The following is a 24,063-nucleotide window of genomic DNA, read 5'->3' as shown; positions in this document are numbered from 1 at the left end:
GTGCTCCGCAGCGGGAGAGGCCGCGGCAGTGAGAGGCCCGCGTACCGCAAAAAAAAAAAAAAAAAAAAAAAAAAAAAAAATGTCACCTGAGATCAGGAGCATCAGCTTTTGAGGAATGCAGATTCTCAGACCCTGCTTCCAGATATACTGATTCAGGACCCTTGGAGGCAATGCCCAGGCATGGGCATGTTTGCTACCTCTGCAGATGATTCAGATGCTCCCTAAAGTTTGAGCCTTATTGATGCAGCATATATTTGACGGAAGCAGACTCTAGAGAAAGGCTGTGTATCTGTTTTCCACTCATGGTTGGCTAGGTGGAAGGGGCTCTAACACCAAAGCCTTCTCAAGTAACAACGAGAGTTGAATAACATAAGCACCATCATGGAGAAAAGACGGAGATTCTGAAAAAAATGCATATATGAAGAAAGTTACTCAGTGATGAAAGTAGCATTAAAAATGAAATTCTACCTTATGAGTGCATTTGAGATGACTCTAAGAATTGTAGAGAAATTCATATGATGTGGCAACTCTCAGATCAACAGTGTGCTTATCTTATAACACAGGCTCTTCAGGATGCCTTGAAAATGGAGTGTTCTTCATCTCCTGAGGACTGTTTGGGGAAGTCTGAAATGGAGTGCAGCCATGAGGAGATGAGAACAGAGATGGAAGTTCTCAAACAGCAGGTGAGAAGTTGAAAGTGGAGCGATCATGTGGAGAACTTAGGGCCCATTGTTCATGCTGCTTTAGCCGTTTCTGGAAGTCCTCCTATTCAAAACATGTCAAAGGTTTTTGCATGTATTTTAATTAGAATTACCTAATTTTAAAGCTTTATGGGGAAATATAGATCACCTCGTCCAACTCTCACACTTTATAAAAGAGAAAATTGAGTTTCAGATGGGTTAGGTGGCTCGCCCGAGATCATACACTTAAAAAAGGGGCATGCTAATTAACCTTTTAGTGAAATTCTATTAGCACTGGGTCTAGAGGGTTTCATGTAGACATGATTTATTTTGAAGACACTATTAACCCAAACCCTGGACCTTTTCAGAAAATGGTAGCAGCCGGGCTATTATTCTGTAGCTGCAGGCCTCTGGGCTTTTGAACAATGAGGGCAGTTTTAAAGGGAATACTCTGCAATGATCATAGTCACTGAAGAGCCAGGTCTGTTCATCTACCCCTACGTACAGATGGCACCACCTAGGAATTTACTGATGTACAATGGTTTCCTCCTCCTAACTCACCCACCTTCACTCACTGTTTCCAAGTGCACAGCAAGAGTAAAGGATGCTCTCTCTAAGCTTCTGCATGCACCAGCAACATAGGGCTGTGGGGATATAGCACTGCCTAAACTACTTGAGTCTAATTTTAGTTCAGCCAGCTGGAGCTGGCTTAGCTGAGGAGCCACCCATGCATATCACATCTCTTTTCCTGTAAGAGGTTAAATAAACTAATATAAGCAAAGGGCTGGAACAGTTCAAAGTGATATTGATAAGTACAGGAAATATGGGAATTCCAATCCCAGAAACACACATTGTCAGTAATATGTTAGCAATGGCAGGGGCAGGGGATAGGGTGACATAGAACAAAGAGCCGAGAAGTATTATTTTCTGATGCCCCTGGGTATGACTTGTTGGCTGTTTTGCTCTGCGCAGGTGCCAATTACAAGGATTCCTGATGCAATACAAGGAAGACTAGAGCAACTGTGATATTGTTTTTGTCGTTTACCTTATTGTTATTACTTCATAGGAAGTAACCTATCTATAAATCTAAAAAATTCAGAGCATTTGACATAAAGTTGGATTTTCTCTTCTATCAACTCAGTTTGAAATAATCTGCTTCATTACATTCAGGATCAAATATACAGCTTGAAAATAGACCCATGGAAAGAATAAGTGTATAATCAGAGTGTTAAAACTGCCAAATTCTCAGCCCCTAAAGTACCACTGGCGCTAGCCAGGATTCCTCTGAAAAAGGTATTGATTATGTTCAGACACCTGAGTCATCTTCAGTGCTCCCATATAACGTACACCACATGCGAGAGAGTTGCTCTTACACGTGTTTACAGTAAAGGTTTAATTCGTATTTGATACAGACAATGGCAGGTATTCTTCTTCTCATAAACCCCAAGAGTAGACCAGAATCCGTCTCCTTCGTTTCTGTATGGCTCTTTTGCTAGCTTTCGGCATTCACATTTTAACTGTGCACATTTCTAATTGGGTACCCACAATCATTACATCACCAAGTGCTGCGTGAAACCCTAAAGGATTTAAATTCACAAAGAAACTGAGCTTGAATCTTGGCCATCTAAGTGATGAAATTGCTATCACTGTTGTGTTTGATGAAGAGTGTCCATCTGTTCTAATCAGATGGACTTCTCCCACTTCAGATGCCTCTGGTAATTATTTACAGAACATTGGTTTAACTGTGTCTGGATTTGAAACTCAGCGCTCAACCAAAAAAAAAAAAAAAAACCACCCCAAAACAAAATGTCAGCTTGGCTGGGTATAGTTCCCTTGTAACCTTCTGGTGAATAAAGTCTTGAAATTAAATATGTATATCTGCATCTAGATCCATGTAAAATGTTTAATTCTCCCCCTTGCCTATTACATTTTGTTCTATTATTATTGACTTAAAATTAATAATCCTTGAGTTAAAAGTTGTTGCACTGTTGCTGATGGTGGTGCAATGTGCATTAACTTTAATAGACGAAATCTAGCTACTAGGTTCCCATGTAAGTTGTAGTTTAAATCTGGTTTTAGAGGAAATCTTTTGCTTCATTTCTTAAGCTTCATTTGTTTTCCTAACTCCACACTCTAGTCTCCAAGCCATCAGCCAACACTACGCCAATTAAAACAACAATAATTAAATCTGTTTTGGGGGGGTTTGTTTTGATTACTTTTCTGGAATATTTGGAGTACCTCTTGAGAGGCATTCCACTAGAAAGTTACTCTTTTTTATGATATACTCCCACAATTACTTATAAAGGCCAACTCTGGTGAATATCTTTCAATAAACATGCTTTGCTCTCCCACATACATGAGCCTTTCATTTCTATCTTGTGCTAAACTTATAACTTATATTTAGAAACTTTGGCATGTCAGTATTTAGTGGCTTCACTTAGCAGCTATTGTCAGGAAACTTTCAGAACTTCAAGCAATATTTATACATCAAAGCCTGGTTTTAGAGATGGATGATTTGCTCCAAAACAGTGAAACTTAGCACTGATGGGGTGGGAGGAGCAAGGCTTCATCACAATAATGGAATATGCAATAAAAAATCGGTGAGGGGAATTATTTTCAAAATATCCGTGTTATTACTTCACTTATGAATTTCTGATATATGCTCAAGGAGAAAAAAGTTGAGAACTGCCATTATAAACAAAGTGAAAGGTAGAATTATAGTCATATGTATCAAGAGAGAGCCCCACCGTAAAGAACTACTCATGAAAAGAGGACGGGAATGTCTCAGATTGGACAAACCCAGATAGCACCTCTCCGGAACTCATTTAAATGGCTTAAGAGAAAAGGAAGCTAGCCGTAACAGTAAGTTAATATTTCCTAGGTGCAAATATACGAAGAAGACTTCAAAAAGGAGCGATCAGACCGAGAAAGACTTAATCGAGAAAAAGAGGAGCTACAGCAAATTAATCAAACTTCTCAAACCCAGTTGAACAGGCTGAATTCTCAGGTATAAGTCCAATAATCTTTGCCAGCACGTATGTATTTTATTTTTATTTTCTCATTTAAAAATCTAGACATTTTGGCTTCTGTTAATTGCCGTTGGATTTTTTTTTTTTTTTGAGAGATTAGCACCTGGGATGAAATCATTCTTAAACAATCTTGTAAAGAGATGAAATGACTAGAGATTTCTTTCATCTTAAGTATATTAAGGAGTTTTCCAAGAAATTGGATTCCAAAGTCTTTTATAAAATCCAATTCTTTGATCTTTTTCTCATAATATTTATCTTGGTAGAATGGGAGTTGGAACTACCTAGCACTCAAATTCAAAGCCAAAACACTCTAGTACAGTGAAGTTGTTTCTAAATTCTTATCATTTTCTTTGAAGGGCTATGTTGGAATGTTCCTGTCTTCTAAAAACATACATACTAAATGTCATTTATATACCTAGTGAAACCAAGAATTTTGTTCAGTGGGTTCCCAGATTTAAAGTAACTGGAGTGCTCTCAAGGAAGCCAGATAATGTTAGCCACTTTATTAGAATAGAATATTAAATGTAAGCATACTAAAATTAGGTGCAATAGAATTTATTAAACATAGACTCGGGAAGTTGCCATGATGGGTAAATATTGATGTTAATGAGGGAAATGTAGCTAACACAACTTTGGCTTAAGAAAAAACCACGAACCATGAAATTTTTAATTTGCAAAATTATGCAGTGTTTTTCAATAAATAAGGAATTGTTGTGGGGCAGGCTGTGACAGCTCTGTAGCTTCAAGATTCTTAGTCTTAGAAGAGATTTTAAACTCTTTGTCATCCCCTTCTTCCGAATACAAAGTAGATGGTGAGTTAAATTTAGTTTCTTCTTTGACATCTTTTTTAAGGATTAACTCTAAATTCCTAGTTTTACATGGAGAATTATTTGGCAGAACCATTTCCTTTCTAAGAAACTGGAAGGAATAAAGTAACGGTAAAAATATAATAAAATGCTTTTTCTGAAAATAATTCATGCAACATACTTTTACAACAGTGGGTGAGCAAATGTTCTGATTGTTCTTGGTGAGAAAATCACCGTCTCAATTTGTATGCCTCATATGCAAAGCCGCCTTAATTTTTTTGGAGTTGTCACTGCACAAATCATTTTACTTCCTGCCGTATTTTAATTTTATTCATTCTACTACATTAAATTCAGATTGATGATAAATATTTGTCTAGTCTGGCAATGTTCTTGCCTTTATTAAAAGCTGTAGTACAGCCAGAAACACACAACCAGATACTTACATTATAGACTATAATTCACAGTAATTTTCATTCCCGTGTCACCTGTAATATTTGATTGATATCAAAAAATAAATGTATTGTCTAACTACAGTACAGTATAACTGCTTATGAACTAGGGGAGGATCCTAGTGATATGCTAAAACTATCAAAATTTTCTTTATAATGATAATCTAAGCATTTATTCTTCAAAAGTCTCATTTACTCAGGTGAAAGGAAGACAGAATTCACCAGATGTAATAGATGGTTTAACAATCTATGTTAAATGTATTAACAGCAGATTAAATGCCATGATAGAATAGGCATTACCTTATTTGAGTAGCATATTACCAATGGTCCAAACGGACCACTTGACCAAAGGAATTTTTAGGTCAAATCGATCTGCCCCTAGTTGCTTACATACCAGAGTTTATTCTTCCTATCACGAAGGACATTTTAAGGCAATGACTGGTAAAACAGTCAGCGTGGTGAAGTGAAAGATACTTAGGAGATATTTAAGGATAAAAGCCCAAAGTTCATGCCTGCTTTGACAATCAGTGAGGACCTTGAGCAAATATTCAACCTTTCTGTGCTTTCTTTTCTTCATCTGTAAAATGACAAAGTTGGAGTAGATGATCTCTAAAATGTTTCTTATAACTCTAAAACCTCTGTCTCTAAAAATAAGTTGCTTAACCTCTCTTAGCATACTCACCTGTGAAATATAGATAATGATACCTACCTCATGACTTCACAAAGTTGTTCTCAGGGTTAAGTGAAAAATAATCTATGCAGAAACATCTAGTTCAAGTAATGGCTCACAGGTATTTCATAAATAATCTGTTGGAAGGGAGAATTTTTAATAGTTTCACATAGTTGTATAATACAACTATTATACAATTAGCCTGCCACATTCAGTGCCTCGCAATCTAATTTTGATGCTTTCTTTCTGCAAGGCATTCTGCTATATGCTGTGAGGGAAGTAAAAAATGATCCATTCTATTAAAAGACTCACAAGATAATGAGGGGGACATATATAGTCTGTCCTCATCATTTTTACAGATTCCATTTTTGTGAATTTGCCTACTCACTAAAATATATTTGTCACCCCAAAATCAATTCTTATGCCACCTTTAAGGTCATTTGTGAACTTGTACAGAGCAGCAAAATACTTGAGCTTCCTGACACACTTGTTCCCAGTGGAGGTCCAACAGGTGATGCTGTCTTCTTCTTTCAGATCTCATACCGTAAAAAGTGTCCTTTTCATGGTCTATATAGTGCCACATTTTTCACATATTTGTGCTTTTTGGTGGTGATTTCACTTTTTTAAAATAAATTTATTCTATTTATTTTATTTTTGGCTGCGTTGGGTCTTCGTTGCTGCACGCGGGCTTCCTCTAGTTGTGGCCAGCGGGGGCTACTCTTCGGTGTGGTGCGCGGGCTTCTCATTGTGGTGGCTTCTCTTGTTGCAGAGCATGGGCTCTAGGAGCGCGGGCTTCAGTAGTTGTGGTGCACGGGCTTAGTTGCTCCGCGGCATGCGGGATCTTCCCGGACCAGGGCTCGAACCCGTGTCTCCTGCATTGGCAGGCAGATTCTTAACCACTGCACCACCAGGGAAGCCCCCGGTGATTTCATTTTTTTTTTAATGGCCCCCAAGCATAGTGCTGTAGTGCTGTCCAGTGTTCCTGAGCACAGGAAGGCTGTGATGTGCCTAACGGAGAAAAGGCATGTGTCAGATAAGCTTCACTCAGGGATGAATATAGCGCTATTGGCCATGAGTTCAATGTTAATGGATCTATAATATTTATTAAATGACGTGTCTTTAACAGAATACACATAAAACAAAATTATGTATTGATTGATTTACAAAGATGGCATGACCAGAAGCTGGTAGGAACCTAAGCCTGCATTTCCCTGGGAGAAATGGTTCAGTGTTTGCTACTTCAGGGTTCACAGTGACTTTATAGAGCATAACTACTGTGAATCATGAGAACTGACTGTACATAGTACACATTAGACTATAAAAAGTCATATGGTAAATGTAAAATGCTATCTATATGGGATGACCAAAGGAGAGAATAATTCTGATAGGTAGGACTCGGAAAGGTATCACACAGTAGGGGACATCTGAGCTTGCTTTATAAGGATATACGGATGACAATAGCATTACTAAAGAGGCCAAAGAAAACCAGCTTTCCCTAGATGTGTCAGATGTTGGGGGAACCCAGCATAGGTGACTCTGCTGGATGAGGTTGGGCCTTAAATAGTGAGAAGCATGAAGTGTAGCAGTGTGCCTTTGAATAAGTTACTCAGCATCTCATGCGTTAGTGACCTCATCTGTAAAATAGGAATAATAATGTTAAGTATCACATAGGGGTATTGGGAAGATTGAATGTGAGTTATTAAGTGTAAAGCACTTAGATCACTGTCTGGCATGTATTAAGTACAAATGCAACTTCTAAAATTTATTGTGGAAGGCTTTGACTGTACAGTTGACCAATTCCAATTACATTCAATAAGCAGTAGAAGCTGTTTCTATATCCATATCTATGTCTATATCTATATTTATATCTAGAGCTAAATACATCAATCTAAAACTGAGAATTATAATGGCCCCAACAAATTGGAATAACAATTTTAAACTATCCAACTTTCCAAACTTCATTTGGGAATTTCAAGATAGAACCAGTGCCTGTCTGAAAAATCCAAAACTCAGCTATTTTCGTTGGCATGACTGTTATCAGTGCTTCACCCCCTGGATTTCTGAGTAGATCACTGCCCTCTGGGCCAAGAGTAGCTTTAGAACATTTGAGCTCTTTCTGATATACAAATGCCTTTGTTTTGTCCACAGATAAAAGCTTGTCAGCTGGAGAAAGAAAAACTAGAAAGGCAATTAAAACAGGTATGTTGATCCTTACTTAAATTCACCAGCCCTCTTGTTGTGTTTGAAATGCCAACTTTAAGTTTTACTCACACATTTATTCCCAAGTACAGCAGTTCCTCATGGTCCCAGTTGAAGGCATTTTCAAACTGTGGTACAGCTGGCCTAGGACAACTCATGCTTTTCATTGTCAACTAAAATGTCAGTGGAGAGTTAAAGCTTAGGTACCACCAAGGCCTCTCAACCCTAACACTCATGAAAAGCACGTGTTACAGAACACGTTTTTACAGTAGCACAAGCTTTAGTGTGTGTTCATGCAAAGGGAGATTTCTTCATAGACTCACAAACACCTGGGAAATATATTTCCTTGGTATTTCTTGCAGTTGCTTCCACAACAGTGGAAAACTACATGAAAGACTTGTGCCTTCTTTTGAGAAAGTAGAGTATCTTCTTGGGTATTGGAGCATTCTATTCCATTGGTTCACTAGTAGCCTTAAGGAATGAATATTGTTTCTCTTAATTCCTAATTTCCTCTCTGGACTTTAGTTATGTCATCAGTGTCTCTGGCTGCAGTTTAAGAACATTTATTTTATGGCTTAAAGGCTGGTTCTTCTTAAGCAAGGACTCTGTGAAGATAACTCAGAGACACAAAGTTAACTCTACATTCATTTTCAAGTGTTTCTAATTTCTTCAACATGGAAAAGTAGCTACAGCTTCACCTTAAGTAAAATTTGGCCTGTGAGCGTCATCTGTATCAGTCCAGAGTCTGCATTGACAGCCCTCCTCTCTTGAATTTGTATTATACCAGATTTAGGCTAAACCTTAAGATTTCAACCAAACTTTGTGGTTGTATAAAACAAGTGTCAGTGTGATTCCCCAATTTCACCCACTTCCCATGAACCAACAGCATTGTTCTCCTCAGATGTATTTCCCAACCAGTAACTATGGCTGGAATTTCCACCTGCGGGATCCATGCCTACCGACAGGCCCTGGCGCAGTGCAGGATCCACAGAAGTACCCAGTAAGTAAGAGCTCTCGTTGCAACAAATAAGTGCTTATATCTCTAATAAGTGCTAATATTCTCTTTTGGTAGAAATGATGTCTGTCTCAGGAATTTTGGCACATAATACTGTCTACATAAAGAGGCTCTATTTATCTCAGCCTCTAATTTGCAGAGTTACAGTGGTCTATGTACACTGTAATTATCTTTGGGACACTGTATCCATAGGACATATAGATAGGAATACATTAACTGAAAGGTATCGAATTGAGCTAAAATTCCAGGAACAAACATATAACACTTTATATGGGTCATTTTTAATGACATACCTGACTCTACCGAAAAGACATTTCTGTGTATAAAGAAAAGCAAAGTGAATACAGCAAAACAGTCTGGGAGATACCTTTTTCAGCTGTAGACTTATATTCAACTACTATGAATATTGCTATATCTGTGCAAAATAGTTTTTGACATTTTCCAGTTGAAAGGATCTTCTTAAAGTATCCAAGAAAAAGTGACCCACTTAAGTTGCTCTCTATGGCTGTGTCTACCCAAGCAAAATGAAGTGAACAGTGGAGCCATTAGTTGTGAGTGAAATTGATTTGGACAGTCAACCTGAATATGTCAGACCCAGAGCACCCTCCCTTTCCTTCTCAATAACAGTGTTCCACCCACCATCCCCCATGGTCTGGAAGTTTGTCTCTACTCTCTCTATCTTTGCCTACATAGACAGAATCTTTATACAGGAAATAAATCACGCATTTTTCTGCATTTTGGATTGGCTCAGACAACCTCCTCCCCCTTAGTTATTATTAACTGCGTTTCTAATTAGGCAAAGAATCTGAGATTTTAAATCCTAGCAGGATTTTCCTAGCAGGACACTTAAGGAGTACATGGTTCTCTTGGTTGACTGAAACTTCTCACACTTTTGTATTTGAGTGTGACTCAGAAGCCCTTTTCCCAAGGGAGGAGATAATGACTCTTTGGGTGGTGGAAGGATGTCAGAATTTAATGAGAATCTCTTATTTGACCCTGGTGTGACACAGCATACAGCTGAGAATTTGGTTCTTTTTATGTTGTTGTTGGTTGCTTCTTCTGTCTGCTCTCCCTCCTCCATTTTTTTTTTTTCTTTACCCGTTTGCTTACTTTTTACTTTTCACTAGAAACATTTCTGGGAATCTCCAAACACAGCTATCATTCTGGACTTTTTTCAGAATGTAGAAGGAAATTAATATTGTGGGAAACAAAGAGATAGAAATTTACTAAGGAGTTTAGTTGTCTTCAGGTTAGGGAATTGGGGGAAATACTTTCGTGGAAGGTTAACTATAAATCCAATGAGTCATTCAAGTTTGCCTAGAAGTAAAAATGACTATTTTCTTCAAATCTTCGTTTGTGGAAAGAAGGCAGATGTTCACCTACTATAAAAGCTCATCAAACTTTTTCTATCAATTACAAGAGATAAGGCAGTCCAGATCACTTAAAATTTTCACCAAATAAACGTCTGTATTTGAAACAAGACTTCAAGCCATGTAACGACTACATTTTCAATCAGTATTCACTTAAACAAAATCTCAGTATAAGGAGAGAAATTACAGAAACTCCCAGAGTTCATTTTGAAAGAATATTTCATGTTTCATGCTTATTTCTAAGCCTGAATTAAAGCACATGCGATAGTGTTTGTAAAATTATGGTATATTCACCTTCTTTTGGCAACTGTCCTGGAATATAAAACTGAGGCTCACGTCACTTATCCTATGTGTTATTTGAGACATCTAAAAATAAACGAGGAGATGAAAAACGGAGGTGATCTCATTTCCTCTTTTAGCTTTTTGTGGACCAAAAAGAGCCAAGAGCCTAGGTGTCTGAGTGAGGGTAAAGTGGGGTCAGACAGTACCAAATGCAGCATTTCTTAGCGTCTTAGATAACTGAATTCATAGGTTACTTTCAGTCATCCGGCAGCCCTGTAAAATGCCCCCTATTGGCTCGTTGTTAGAGAAAATCTGAGTTATTTTCAGGTGGTAATTGGATAAGAGAACAAAGGGCCTGCATTCTCTGTGTCTTGGGGTAGAGGTAGAGGAGGCAGGAATAAGCATCTGGAGCAGGAAGACAGACCAACCTCCTTGGCAGGTAAAGCTGAGATTCCTCTGTTCTAAGTGGTGAAATGCAAAGATTCTGGCCTTGGAACTGTGTTTTGAAATTCAGGTCTATAGTTTATGATTTATTTCAATGCAATTTGTTTAACAGGTTTCCTGATGTTCAATGTCTAGCTGTTCTTAATTGGTGTAAATCTAGGAAAAAAATCCCAGGAGAAAAATCCAAGTCTACCCTCTCTTCTCACTGACTTTCTAGTCTAAACTAAGCAATTTAGAATAGTTTCTGCAGAGGAACCGTACAAAGGGAAAGATTTTCGCTCCTTTACCATCCTGAGCCTCTATAAGCCATGTCCTCATGTAATGGCTTAGATTTCTTCCTTGAGCCACCAGAAAACTTGTACGTTGTCGTCTTGGTCTTCCTGTTGCCTCCTGTGCGAGGGTTTTATAAAGAGTATTTGTTGATGATAAATTCTTTTGTTTTATTTACGGGCTCTAGTAAGTTTTACAAAAGTGTTTATACTTCTGCACATATCCAAAACACATCTGTTTTTTAAAAAAAAAAAAGCCACAATCCCAAAGTAGTAGACATTCTGGCTGAACACAGAGTGGATTTAGGAGGGGAGTAGGGAGATGTTAATAGTGATGAGGGAGATAAGAGGGGTGAGCAAGATTGGCCACAGGTTTGGATAGAAACCCCTTTTGTGTTGCCTGCATAACAAAAGCCACATAGGGTAGTTATATTTTTAACATGCCACTATGTTTGGTTTGAAGCCCATGTTGCTATAATAATGTTTTATTGTTCCACACAGCCAGACTGTCAGTGGTATGCTCCCGACCTGTTTCCGCCAGATGTGCAGGACAAGGCGAATGGTGAGACCGCAGCTGTATTGAGCATTCTTTCATGTTTACATTTTAATGGGCTCTTTTGGGGATGTTTACTCGACATACATTCACTCATACTCGGGGAGGACCCACTATAAAGTTGAGTTGCATACACAACTCTAATGTGATGCACCTGGGGTTAAATTGAACTCCTTTAGAAAAGGAAAATGTTCGCATGCAGAAATGCATGGATCTCAGTCCTGGCTTCTGTTCCTGTTCCATCTCAGAGTCAGTATTCCATCTGGGGTTAGAAATGAGAACTTCCAGCAGAGCTGCATTATAACAACAACAGCAAAGTTCTGTGATTCTCCTGCAAAAGACAGATGCACATCCACTATTCCAGGTAGAGTTTGCTAGACAGATGTTTTAAATGTCACTGGCAGACAGGGGAAACCAAAGGCTCAGAGCTGTGTTCCCTAATGACTAAATGTCAGCCTCCAAGTTTAGGCCAGAGTTGCCCACAACGCCCACTTCTAAGTATGCTGAGAAAAATGAAAAAGTCACCTACCAAGTACTCACAACTAAGAGTACTCTTTTGCCTTATTTTTCTTTGGTTTACCATTCTCTTCTTTCTTTCCAGAATCTGCTATGCTTTCTACTGCTTGTTTCTCTGGTCTCATGAGGCCACCCGGGAGTGGGCTGAATAAACTGGGCTATAATTATAATCCCTCTTCTGTTTTCATCACATATAACCAAAAGTCAGCAATGTCTGCTACATGTTTAAAATTCCATATGACCCATACCTGTGACTCTAAGTTGTTAATTTCCAGAGATTGGAATCTATCTACAAAAGCTGAAGAGGAGCCATATTCCAATTTCAGGCCATACTTGGAATGTTATCTCATTTAGTTCAGATCTGAGGTCACAGAATTCTAGTTTTTAGTACAAGGAATCCACTATGGAGTGGAAGTAGAGAGCCAGGGATACCATATGTAATTTTCCATTTGGGAACTTTACAAGTCCAAGGGCTTTTCATGGTAGTCTACGTAAATGGAGCCTCCTACAGTTGTGCAGCACACAACCTGGACAGCTGTACACAGCAGCCCTGAGAGTGGCAAAGGCCGTAGCTCACAGTAGCATTATGGAGAAGAAAGATAAAAAGTGAGAACTCTATAATAAAATGTCTAGGTATTTATCAGAAAACTGTAGGACTTTCTTTTTTCTTTTCTTTCTACTACTAATATAACCATTGGTTTTAATGAAGTTCTTGGGTTCCAGTCATAAAGGAGAGCTTTTAATAGAAAGGCATACCATTAACCATAATGATTGTTGCATAATGTCTGTGTTTCTGAAATATATTAGCCGAGTTGCCACCCAATTATAGTTTCCCATTTTATATTATATTGGTCTGGAATGAATATTAAAGATATTTTCTCCTGAGTTGGAGTTTAATCACTAGAAAATGCAATTATGCAGTAGAGAATTCAAAAATATCATAAAGCCATTTATATATCACTATTGTATTCGCCCTGGACCAAAGTAATAGAAACTAATGATTATATAAAATAGGAATGAATTGCGATGATCTTCAGAAACTAAATAACATGCAAAAATATAATTTTATGGTCAGTGTGTGAAACCTACCGATTTTTGTCTACTTGGGAAGAAATATAAGAGCTCTGTGATGTATAAACATGTTGTGTGGCAGGGTCTACAGATATAAAGTAAGTTTTATTATTATACCATTTTACAGATGAGGAAACTGAGGCTTGGAGAATTTAAGTAGCATGCCTAAATCACAGAGTTAGGAAGATTTAACCCTGGGATTAGATTCCAGGTGTATAACACTTCAAAACCTGCGCTTGAATCATATCCTGTAGTGCCGTTGAAAACTTACCTCTCTTACTATATTAAAATTCTCTAAAATGGTAGATATAAAAATGACAATGGGGGTCTTAACTTGGATAATTATGGGTCTAGTATCTAACCCTCAATAATCTCTTCTTCCTAAGAACTCATAGCATACATTATCTGTGCTTCTCATTCAACACTTAGAATATCACAGGTAAAAGACACAGTACTATGTAAGAATAAGTGCATAATAAATGTGTTATGAGGTAAATCTTGCTTGGGCAGTCCTGGTGGAAACTGAAGGGTTATATTACCATTTGAAACCTGTCATCCGTACCAGCACAGCTCTGCAGCTGACTGTGGCTTGTCTAGAGCAGGGAAGAGGGCTGATCATGACTAGGGGACTATTATAGAAAGAAACTCCTTACTTTATAATATACCTGCTTGGGCTTCCCTGGTGGCGCAGTGGTTGAGAGTCCGCCTGCCGATGCAGGGGACACGGGTTCGTGCCCCGGTCCGGGAAGATCCCACATGCCGCGGAGCGGCTGGGCCCGTGAGCCATGGCCGCTGCGCCTGCGCGTCCGGAGCCTGTGCTCCGCAACGGGAGAGGCCACAACAGTGAGAGGCCCGCGTACCGCAAAAAAAATAAAATAAAATAAATAAAATAAAAAAAAAATCTACCTGCTTGGAATTCCTGTTGCCCTCTTCTAGCTTCCAAAGCTGATGCTGTTTCAAAGCTCAAGCCAGGTCATGACACTTGGCAGAAGCTCTGAAACCACCCTTGTTACAAACATCCCACGTGCCGTTATTTAATTTCGGTAGTGATTCTTGTTATTTTTTGATTTATTTAATTGGAAAGCTCCTTTTCCTTTGTCGATCCAACACAATTGCTCAGAGTTCTTAAAAATAATTGTGTAGCATTGATTGTTAAAAAAAATACGGGTTTAAAGAGCTTTTATTATAAAGATATTTTTATTGTCTCATTATATGACCAATACATTTATTCTCCACTATAAGAATATACTGCTAGTCAATATAGCCTGTGTTTTGGACTAGAAATGCCAAAATGCAAGCAATGGAAAGAAAAATGAGTGGAAAAATTAGACTCTGTTTCTGATAATCTATAAACAAACTATTTCTGAAAACTGCTGTACGTTTTATTCATATAATAAATACTTAAAATATTTTATTTATATTTAAATTAAAAGGATCCTTTTTAAAATGTGGATATTTAAATTAATATTAATTAGTACATATGCTTCCTGGATTGTCCTAGTTCTCGGTTTTTATTAATTTCCTATTACTCCTGACAAATTTATTTTTCTGACCCCAATATATGTAGGATATTTTTATCTTAGTATCTTCCTTTATAATTATTCGTCTTATTTTAATTTAACCTGAAATAGTGGCTCCAATGTCTACACATAGAGCCGCAGCCTTGTGATTTTTAAAAGGGACAGTGGGTACAAAATGGGTGAATAAACGTCTATGCTATCACTAGAGCCTCCTCTGACATTCCCAGGCTCTGCGACAAGAACACGAGGAGAGCTGCATACTTTATTTGTAAATATTTAAACATTATGGATCAGGCTTAGACGCTATTAAATTATAGTCTATCCTCCTATTGATAAATATAACTGGAAGGCCAGCATCAAATTTAGAACACTCAGATTCCAGCCAGTTCTGTGCCAGAACACAGTGGCACAGGAAGACCTGAGCCATGGCCCAGCCCCTTCCCTCCCACCTACCCACTGGGAGGGGTCTTGAGTGTGAGTTTGAGGACAGCCAGCAGGCACACCCCAACTTCATATACCCCTCACTACCCTACAAACAGCACCCCTTGGCTTCGGGACTGGGGAAGAAGACCACATGGGGCCTGTAAGCAGACGCAGGGTCACCTGGCAAAGAATCTGGGGGTCTGCTTGTGGGTGCCAGGAGCTTGTTCTAAAGGAAGGTAGGCTCACGTGATGAGGGGGAGTCTGGCTGGAGGAGGGTCAGAGCACGGTGCTCTGAAGAGTGGGGACCCAGTGAAGGGCTCCCTGGCCGAGGATTAAGGCCAGTTGGTACTGAGTACAACATGGAACAATCTTCAGGTCAACTGGTTTCCAGCCTTGCTCTCAGCTACTGTCTGTGGTTATTTTAGAGTGCTTTGGGGACACACTGAAAATCAAGTCTTCTTTCAGAACCTCAAGCTTTAAATAAAGGTTTTCAAGGCTCTGAGACTTTCCTAGCTTTCTCTCTGCATAGCATTAAATAATGGCATTTTTCTACATGATGTAGAAAATGCAACATCTACATGATGTCCCCAGATGTCAATGGGTTACAGTTTCTGTTTAAACATGTGATTTTACAAAGAACTTTTAGTCTCATTTTATCTGTTATCAGAATGAGATGCAAAATGACTTCCATGTTTCCAGAACAATTATGGCACAGCAGAGTTAGTATAACCTTGAAAGCATGTTGTTTGTTTCCTCCTTTTTGAAATGTCAAAAGGCTATATTTTCTGACTCTATTGTATGCCAATCACTTCTGTACCTTCCAAAATTTTCATATGGTATAGAGTTGAAGTTTGTCTAATGAGCTGGAGCTCAATTCTTACATATTTGGAATGGCATGAAATGTAGGCATGCAAGATTGTGTTGTGAGCAAACATCATTATTTCTTTACAGTGTAGAAGATCAAAGCCCAACCATTATAATTGGCCTTTACTGATGTCTAATAATAGCTAATTAATTGAATACTGCCTGAATTCGTTTCCTAGGGCTACCATAACAAAGTACCACAAACTAGGTGGCTTAAAACAGCAAAAATTTATGCTCTCAGAGCTCTGGAGGCTGGAAGTCTGAAATCAAGGTGCTGGTAGGGTCCTGCTGCCTTCAGAGCCTGTAGGGGAGGGTCCTTCCTTGCCTCTTTGAGCCTCTAGTAGTCCCAGATGTTCCTTGGCTGTGGCAGCATAACGCCAGTCTCTGCCTCTCTCTTCACGTGGCGCTCTTCCCTCTGCATCTGTGTCTAAAGTTTCCTCTTCTTATAAGGACACCAGTCATATTGGATTAGGCTAATCCAGTGTAACCTCATATTAACCTGATTATGCCTGCAAATCCCCTATTCCCAAATAAGGACACATTCACAGGTACCAGGGGCAAGGACTTAAACATATCTTTCGGGGGGACACGGTTCACTCAATAACACTAACTATACGCCAGAAACTATTTTAGGGGCCTTATATTTATTATCTCGTCAAAACCTTACAGCCACCATGTGAAAGAAAGACTGCCGTTGTCCCTGTTTTGTAAATGTGGAAACTGAGAAGTTGAGAGATCATGTAATTTGTCCAGCCCCACATGGCTGGTTATTGGCTGGGACACAGACAAGCCCACACAGTCTAGCTCCAAAGCCCACATTGTAACCACTAAGCAACATGGACCACCCCATGCTCTGCATTAAGTAAAGTGTAATAGTGTCAGACTTTGCATTTATTCTATTTAAATAAATTCTAATGGTCCTGTCCTGAAAGCCAGAATCTTTATTTCTCAGGGTGTGTCTTTTTATAACTGTCTTTATATTTAAACATTACAGGTGATTTTACATTGGTAAATGGCTTGGATTACTTGGATTTTTTTCCAGTTCCTAAGAGTATGAAGAGATAAAGGAACCAGTGTAAATAGTAAAAAGTACTTAAGAAATGTAAGAAACCGAAGAAACTTAAAGACCATACTATGTATAATTTTCAATACAGATGGATAAAATATTACAATATTTTTCTTTTATAAAATACATTACTTTCTTAATAAAGGAAATTAATTGAAACTTAGAGGCAGATAATTTTATGCCTGTTTCTAGATTGTTTGAAAAGAATTACAGGAGAAATGCCACCTCACCTTTAATGCTCTAAAGGTCAGCTTATCAGTAAACTAAATGATTTTGCTAAAAGAATAATAAAGTGCAAAAAGTATATTTACATGTACAGGAACATATGAAAATACAGATGGTAAATATATTCCTAGTCAAACATTGATTTTATAAGCAAAGACTGAACATTCTATTTAACATTTTGTATGAATAGATATAGAAGATGATAGATAGATAGATAGACAGATCCTAGATGAGAAAAATTCACACAATAAGTCTAGATTAGTCACAATTCCACCAGGTAAATAAAATTGTAGTAATTCTCTTAAATGGAAGATAAAAATCCATAGGGAAGGAAAGCAAGGTATATATTTTATTTTTCTGCATCCCAACTGGGAAGAAAGTCTACTTACCTAGATTTCCTTACTGTTCATGCCTAAGAGTTCACAGTCTAAGAGGTTAGTGGGCATGTAGAGAGCAGAGTCCCCTCAATCCTTTTAAAACCCCTCTGCAGCACTGATACCCCCTCCGCTCTTAACCACCAACTGTACTTTAGATTCAGCTAATACTTGAGGTAGAGTTGAGACATGGCTTCTGCCACCAAGATCTCTGGGGTCTATTCAGATCACTTTGGCATCAGGCTACTTAACCTGCGCTCCTGTGAACATGGAAACCTACAGTGTAACCAACACCATTAATAGATAGTTACTTACCCAATTAGTGGGTAGAGTCCTTCACCGAGCAATAAGGCAAAGCCAACTCTTCCTAGCAGGTGAGGACCCACATTCCCTTGTGGTGTTTCTCTTGTCCTGCCCCCATAACTGCAGAGCCAAGTCTCACGACAGAAGTCTCTAACCAACTTCACTATATAAGGACACTCTGCCTTCCATTCAAGGAACTCAAGACCTGTATTTGCCTTTGTTCAGATTTCCATTCTGCCATGGATTATCTCATGGGACATAGCTGCTCTCCATCTAAAACTTGGGGGTAGTAGCCCTTGCCTCTATACCTATTTCACAAGAGTGCTGTAAAAACTACACAGGAACTAATTTTTCTTAATGTTTTAAGATACCTAGAGGTAGGTATCATTAATTAATGGATTAATTCTAAACTTCAGGATTGGTTAGACCAGTAGATCATGCTTCTGGATCCAAATTTTTGTTCTCACCATATTAGTTATCTTTTCTTTTTGGAAATGCAAAAGCTTTTTAATCAAATTAAGGAATGCTTCCAGACTTTAAAAAATTATTATAAAGTTATATTCCCATCTAAACACATTTTTACCTATATTTTTATATTTTCTCAGTTTAGTGCATAATCATGTCTAGTCTGTCTGTAAAATACACCAAAAGTTCAGGTATATATTGTAAATGAATTCTTTGCCATAAATTGTAATTCGGTGCCATAAATTGCATGTAATTTCAAAAACGTACACCGCAAATATCTTAAGAACGTTATGCAGCTAAGTTCCTGTAGAAACTGTAGCTAACATTTCTGAGAAAGTATGATACTTATTATGTTTAATATAACTTTCCAAAAAGGCATTAAGTATTTTTTTTCTTTTTTTATTGAGGTATAGTTGCTGTACAATATTATATAAGTTTCAGGTGTACAACATAGTGATTCACAATTTTTGAAGGTTATACTCTTCTCACAGTTCATTATAACATATCCATCCATTCATTATAAAATATTGGCTATATTCCCTGTGCTGTACAATAAAGCCTTGTAGCTTATTTATTTTATGTGTGGTAGTTTGTACCTCTTAATCCCCTGCCCCTTTCTTGTGCCTCTCCATTCCCCCTCCCCACTGGTAACCACTGGTTTGTTCTCTATATCTGGGAGTCTGTTTCTGTTTAATTATATTCCCTAGTTTGTTGTATTTTTTAGATTCTACATATAAGTGATATCTACAGTATTTATCTTTCTCTGTCTGACTTAATCTCACATAATACCCTCCAAGTCCATCTATGTTGTTGCAAATGGCAAAATTTCATTCTCTTTTATGGCTGAGTAATATTCCATTACATATATATTATGTATTATATATATCCATTATACATGTAATGGATATATATAATACATATAATATATTTTATATATATATATATATATATATATATCTCCCACATCTTCTTTATCCATTCATCTGTTGATGAACACTGAGGTTGCTTCCATATCTTGGCTATTGTAAACAATGCTGCTATGAACATTGGAGTACATAGATCTTTTTGAATTAGTGCTTTTGTTTTCTTCGGATACACACCCAGGAGTGGAATTGCTGGATCATACGGTAGTTCTATTTTTAGTTTTTTTGACGAACCTCCATACTGTTTTCCACAGTGGCAACACCAATTTACACTCCCACCAACAGTGTCCAAGGGTTACCATTTCTCCACATCCTTGCCAACATTTGTTATTTATGGTCCTTTTGATGATAGCCATTCTGGCAGGTGTGAGCTAATATCTCATTGTGGTTTTAATTTTCATTTCTTTGATGATCAATGATGTTGAGCATCTTTTCATGTTATGTGGCTAAGTTATTGGTCAAATGACTGTCTTCTTTGGAAAAATGTCTGTTCAGGTCTTATGCCCATTTTTAATTGGGTTGTTTGTTTGTTTGTTTTGATATTGAGTTGTATGAGCTATTTATATATGTTAGATATTAACCCCTTATCGGTCACATCATTTGCAAGTATTTACTCCCATTCAGTAGCTTGTCTTTTCATTTTGTTTCCAGTAGATACCTTTTTATATAATGGCCGCAGTTCTCAGAAGAATATTTTTGCAACCTGAAAAAGTAACCTTTTATCTTCCTGTTACTAAAATGTTAGTTTAGCATATCTTTGAAATACCAAATGCAGGGCAGCAAGTATAAAACATTTAACATATACCAAAACATTTAACATATACTAAAACATTATCATGAATCAGGAAAACACCTTATTTCCTGGCATTTATGCGATTTTTTTTCTTTTGCCATGAGTAGACTTCTTTGATTTTGTTTTCCCTATGGCACTTATTTGTGGCATTTTATCCTGGTCTTACTAACATATTCCAAATTTTTCATATTGGTTTTCATGATACACTCTCACATTGTAAGAACCGTGATCTTTTCTATGGCTTCGGCAAGAACGCACCCAGTATCGTATTTTTAAAGTACTTTATTTGGCAGTTATCTCTCTGTGGGATGAGTACTGAACCAAATAGTAACACATATGACTCACTTTCATAAGCAAATGCCAGAGCCACCAAAATGCCAGCAAGAATGAGAAGTAGTATATCCTTGTCAGGCATGATTAGGACTAGGCCACAAGTGATTTCACGAAATGGTAAGCCTAGGTCAGTCCTGAAAATAATAACCTTCCCTTTGCTGCCTCTTGATTTCTCAGTGTAAACTTGTGGGTACTCACGAATAAAATACTTCTTTTCTCGCCAGCCTCGAAGTTTATGTTAGCCCTAAGCCAGAAGAAGAGAAATGAATTTTTAATTTTCAATCTGAGATATTTTCCTGCTGTTTTTCATAGGTTTCTCCTCAGAAAAGAAAGCCAACGCGTAGAAGCACACGCTGTTGGAGGAGCACACAGGCCGAGGGAGAGCTCGGCTGAGGGCCCTCGTTCCTCTTTGTACTGTGGCTTGTGTCTGCCACACCTGCACACCACCTCCTCCACTACTTATACCTGGTAATGTTTCCCTTTGGCACGGATGGAGGACAAGGCTGTGACAGCTGAGGTCCTGATCAAGTCCTAGGGGCCAAAATTATACAACCTGTCTCAACTTCCAGCTTCCTCGAAATGAGAAAATCCTAATGTGATGGTGATGGCTTTGCTGTGTACATGTATACTTAGAGAAGTAGTTCAGAGACACATCGATTTGCAGTTAAATCTGTGTTTTTCTTCCTGTGCATTTGCGTAATTATTAACAAGAAACGTAACCCTGTCTTCTCAAACCAATTAAAACGGAAAACGAATGTGTCCAAATTTTATTGCAATTAAATTATACAGTGACGTGACAGATGTCTAAAGATTAAGCAGGTTTAAAAGTATTAAGTTCATCCATTTAATAAGGATTCTACTAGGGCCAACTGGAGATCATCTTTGCGAGGAGGTATAAAGCAGGAGTGTGAGAGTCACGGATATCTGTACTTCTAGAAGTAACTAAAGAAAACCAGGAGCGTCAGCTGAAGCTGCAGTCCGATCAACAATCCAGAGATAAGAGCTGAGACTATCTAGCTCCAACTTCCAAAAGTTATTCTGCTTAATCCCAGCTCGATCTTTTTTTTGTTTTTTTCAATTTCTGCAAATACTTGAAGCTATGTGTAATAGGAAGATGAAAGAGCCTTAGTAAGCAGTTAAATACTTTCAACCTCAGTCTTTGGCTATTTAATTCTTGATAATTCTTGAGAAAGAATTATCCTTCTCTTACGTTAATTCACTAAAGCTTTGTTTTTTCTACTACTGATTAAAGAGACAAATCATTCTTGGCCAATACTTCAGTATAAGTGAATCAGAAAAAACAACAGTTGCATCATAACACTTTGGTGTATTTTTTAAAATTTCCATTTCCTTGAATTAGTGAAAAAGTCATTGTAATCCAACTTCTAGTAGCGGATTAAGTTTGCCAACTGAGGTGTGCTCACCAGAATAAAAATTGAACGTATATATAAGAAGTACCCCTTGGTAGCCTTGTTATAGGTCAATTCAACAGCAGTAAAACATGATTTAATCATGCCATTACTATTACTGAAGTCATCCTATTACTCATCAGCAAACTGCCAAACATTGGCAAGATTGTACAAATGCTAATGTATTGGGAGAAAATCCAGTTTAGGCGAGACCTAATTTCATTTGAACTCCCGGTGGGTTACTGCAAATGTGCAAAGAGGACCCCTTGCTCAGAATACTACTGTAGTTCCAAGAAGACGGGTTTCCACATCCCCGGCCTGCGAGTCAGCCACTCCCTCTTGTGACCCTCTCCCAGAATCATTTGGGGACGTCTCTGTCTCAGCTCAATATAAAAGGTCATATCCCTGTGCTGTGGCACTTGCTTCGTTACCACACACAGTTTGTCGAAACTGAGAGGAACAGCTCTATCCCTTTGAAAAGAGAGGAAGTCACACCACACGGTGGTCTCTTGTTACTTTGGAAATGGAAGACCAGGCATATTTTAAGTTTTCAAAGGTCATGGAGAATTCGATCTTTGACTTGAAGGTATCACACGAAGAGAAAGATGTATTCACTTTGTCATGGTTGTGATGTGGTGTCAGAAGAAAACCTTCCTTGGAGTCTAGTTAGGCCTGGGAGTGAGGCCAGCCTGTAACGCTCACTAGCATAGATGTTTTTTAACCCCGTTTTCCTTATCAACAAAAATAATATTTCAGACTAAATTTCTAATATTATTAAGCATGGACTAACTTCAGATGATTTTCCTTAGTTTATTTATTGAGCTCTATCACCCAGCAAGAGAGGTATAATTATCCCGTTGTTACAGGTGATTAATCCAAGTCTCATGGCAAGAAAATGGCAGAGCCAGGATTCAGAACTGCCCCAGGGCTGGCCGCCCAGTTCTAGGCATGCTATAATTCTGCTTCCTAGATTATTCCAGCAAGTTCCACTTGTTGTATGGTTCTTTGGGTCTTCATCAATTTGCAGTTATAAGAGCATACTTCTAGGAGAAAGTATTTCGATAAAAAATACTATATATTTTATAGAATTTATGTTACCCCCTGGGTTAAGAGAAGTATCTTATTTAAGCTCCTACATAGAAAAAGGAAAATGTACATTTAACGTTAAAATGCATTAAAGGTAGAAGTATGGGCCTGATTGGTTGCTTTCATGTATTGATACTTTTTCATGTAGCTCAGACACTGGTAGAATTGAATCTAAAAGACATATATCTCCCAATTCAATGATTCAATTTAACAATTATTCTTTAAACTCTCACTTATTTTCAAAAATGTCCAGGCAGCTCAAAGCATCTCACACTGATTCTTTGTCTACGGACTAATTTTGGTTGAGTCCGTATTTGGAGGGGAGGACAGAGTCATTTAGCAGCCATTATTCTCCTCAACTTGAGGGTCCCTTTGCCCCATTTCATTTCTGTCATTTTCTTCTAATCATCCTGGGCACCTGCAGGATGTTAAATCCTAGGCAGATATAAAATCAGTTGCACTGCTGTTGCAGCCACACAATGATCCTTTCGCTGGCTTAAAATTGCTTAAGCTCCGAGTACAAGCTCAAAAGAAAAGAAAATGTTTGCTCTATTCCTTACTTTTCAATAATTTTAGAAATAATTTCTCTGGCCTAGTTTCCATCTGATATAACTACCTCTTCACTTTCATCAGTCTTTGCTCCAAGGGAAAAAGGTGTTACGGGGAAACAGTTATACCTCCAGCCTTTGTGATTCCATAGAAAAGGAAAGTTTTACCAGCACACACATGCTATACGCACACACACCAGGCACCCCCCCCCCACACACACACACACACGCACACACACACACCACACGCACGACCCGCCTCTGCCTCCCCAGCCTTCCAGGCAGCACTGTGGGACTCTAGTTTCTCCATTTGTGGCTGGGTAGATATATTCAAATTGAAAATTTTGCATAATAAATTATTTCTTTCCATTTTGCCTC

At 38.1% G+C, this 24,063-nt stretch overlaps 1 protein-coding gene across 1 annotated transcript in view; it reads left to right on the top strand.

The window, feature by feature from the left end:
* The window catches only part of TNIP3 (TNFAIP3 interacting protein 3), a 97,435-nt gene extending 76,052 nt beyond the window's left edge, over positions 1-21,383 (top strand). The window contains exons 8-13 of the mRNA XM_055085763.1: positions 564-683; positions 3,562-3,687; positions 7,783-7,833; positions 8,735-8,833; positions 11,715-11,775; positions 20,955-21,383. Coding sequence (XP_054941738.1) covers positions 564-683; positions 3,562-3,687; positions 7,783-7,833; positions 8,735-8,833; positions 11,715-11,775; positions 20,955-20,986 — 489 coding nt within the window. The 3' untranslated portion in view covers positions 20,987-21,383. The remainder of the gene's footprint in view (positions 1-563; positions 684-3,561; positions 3,688-7,782; positions 7,834-8,734; positions 8,834-11,714; positions 11,776-20,954) is intronic.
* The last annotated feature ends 2,680 nt before the right edge of the window (positions 21,384-24,063 follow it).

The sequence above is a fragment of the Physeter macrocephalus genome, chromosome 7 (assembly GCF_002837175.3).
Source record: "Physeter macrocephalus isolate SW-GA chromosome 7, ASM283717v5, whole genome shotgun sequence".
Taxonomy (NCBI): Eukaryota; Metazoa; Chordata; class Mammalia; order Artiodactyla; family Physeteridae; genus Physeter; species Physeter macrocephalus.
Note: the sequence above shows the minus strand (reverse complement) of the source record. Positions and strands in the feature narration are given on the sequence as shown.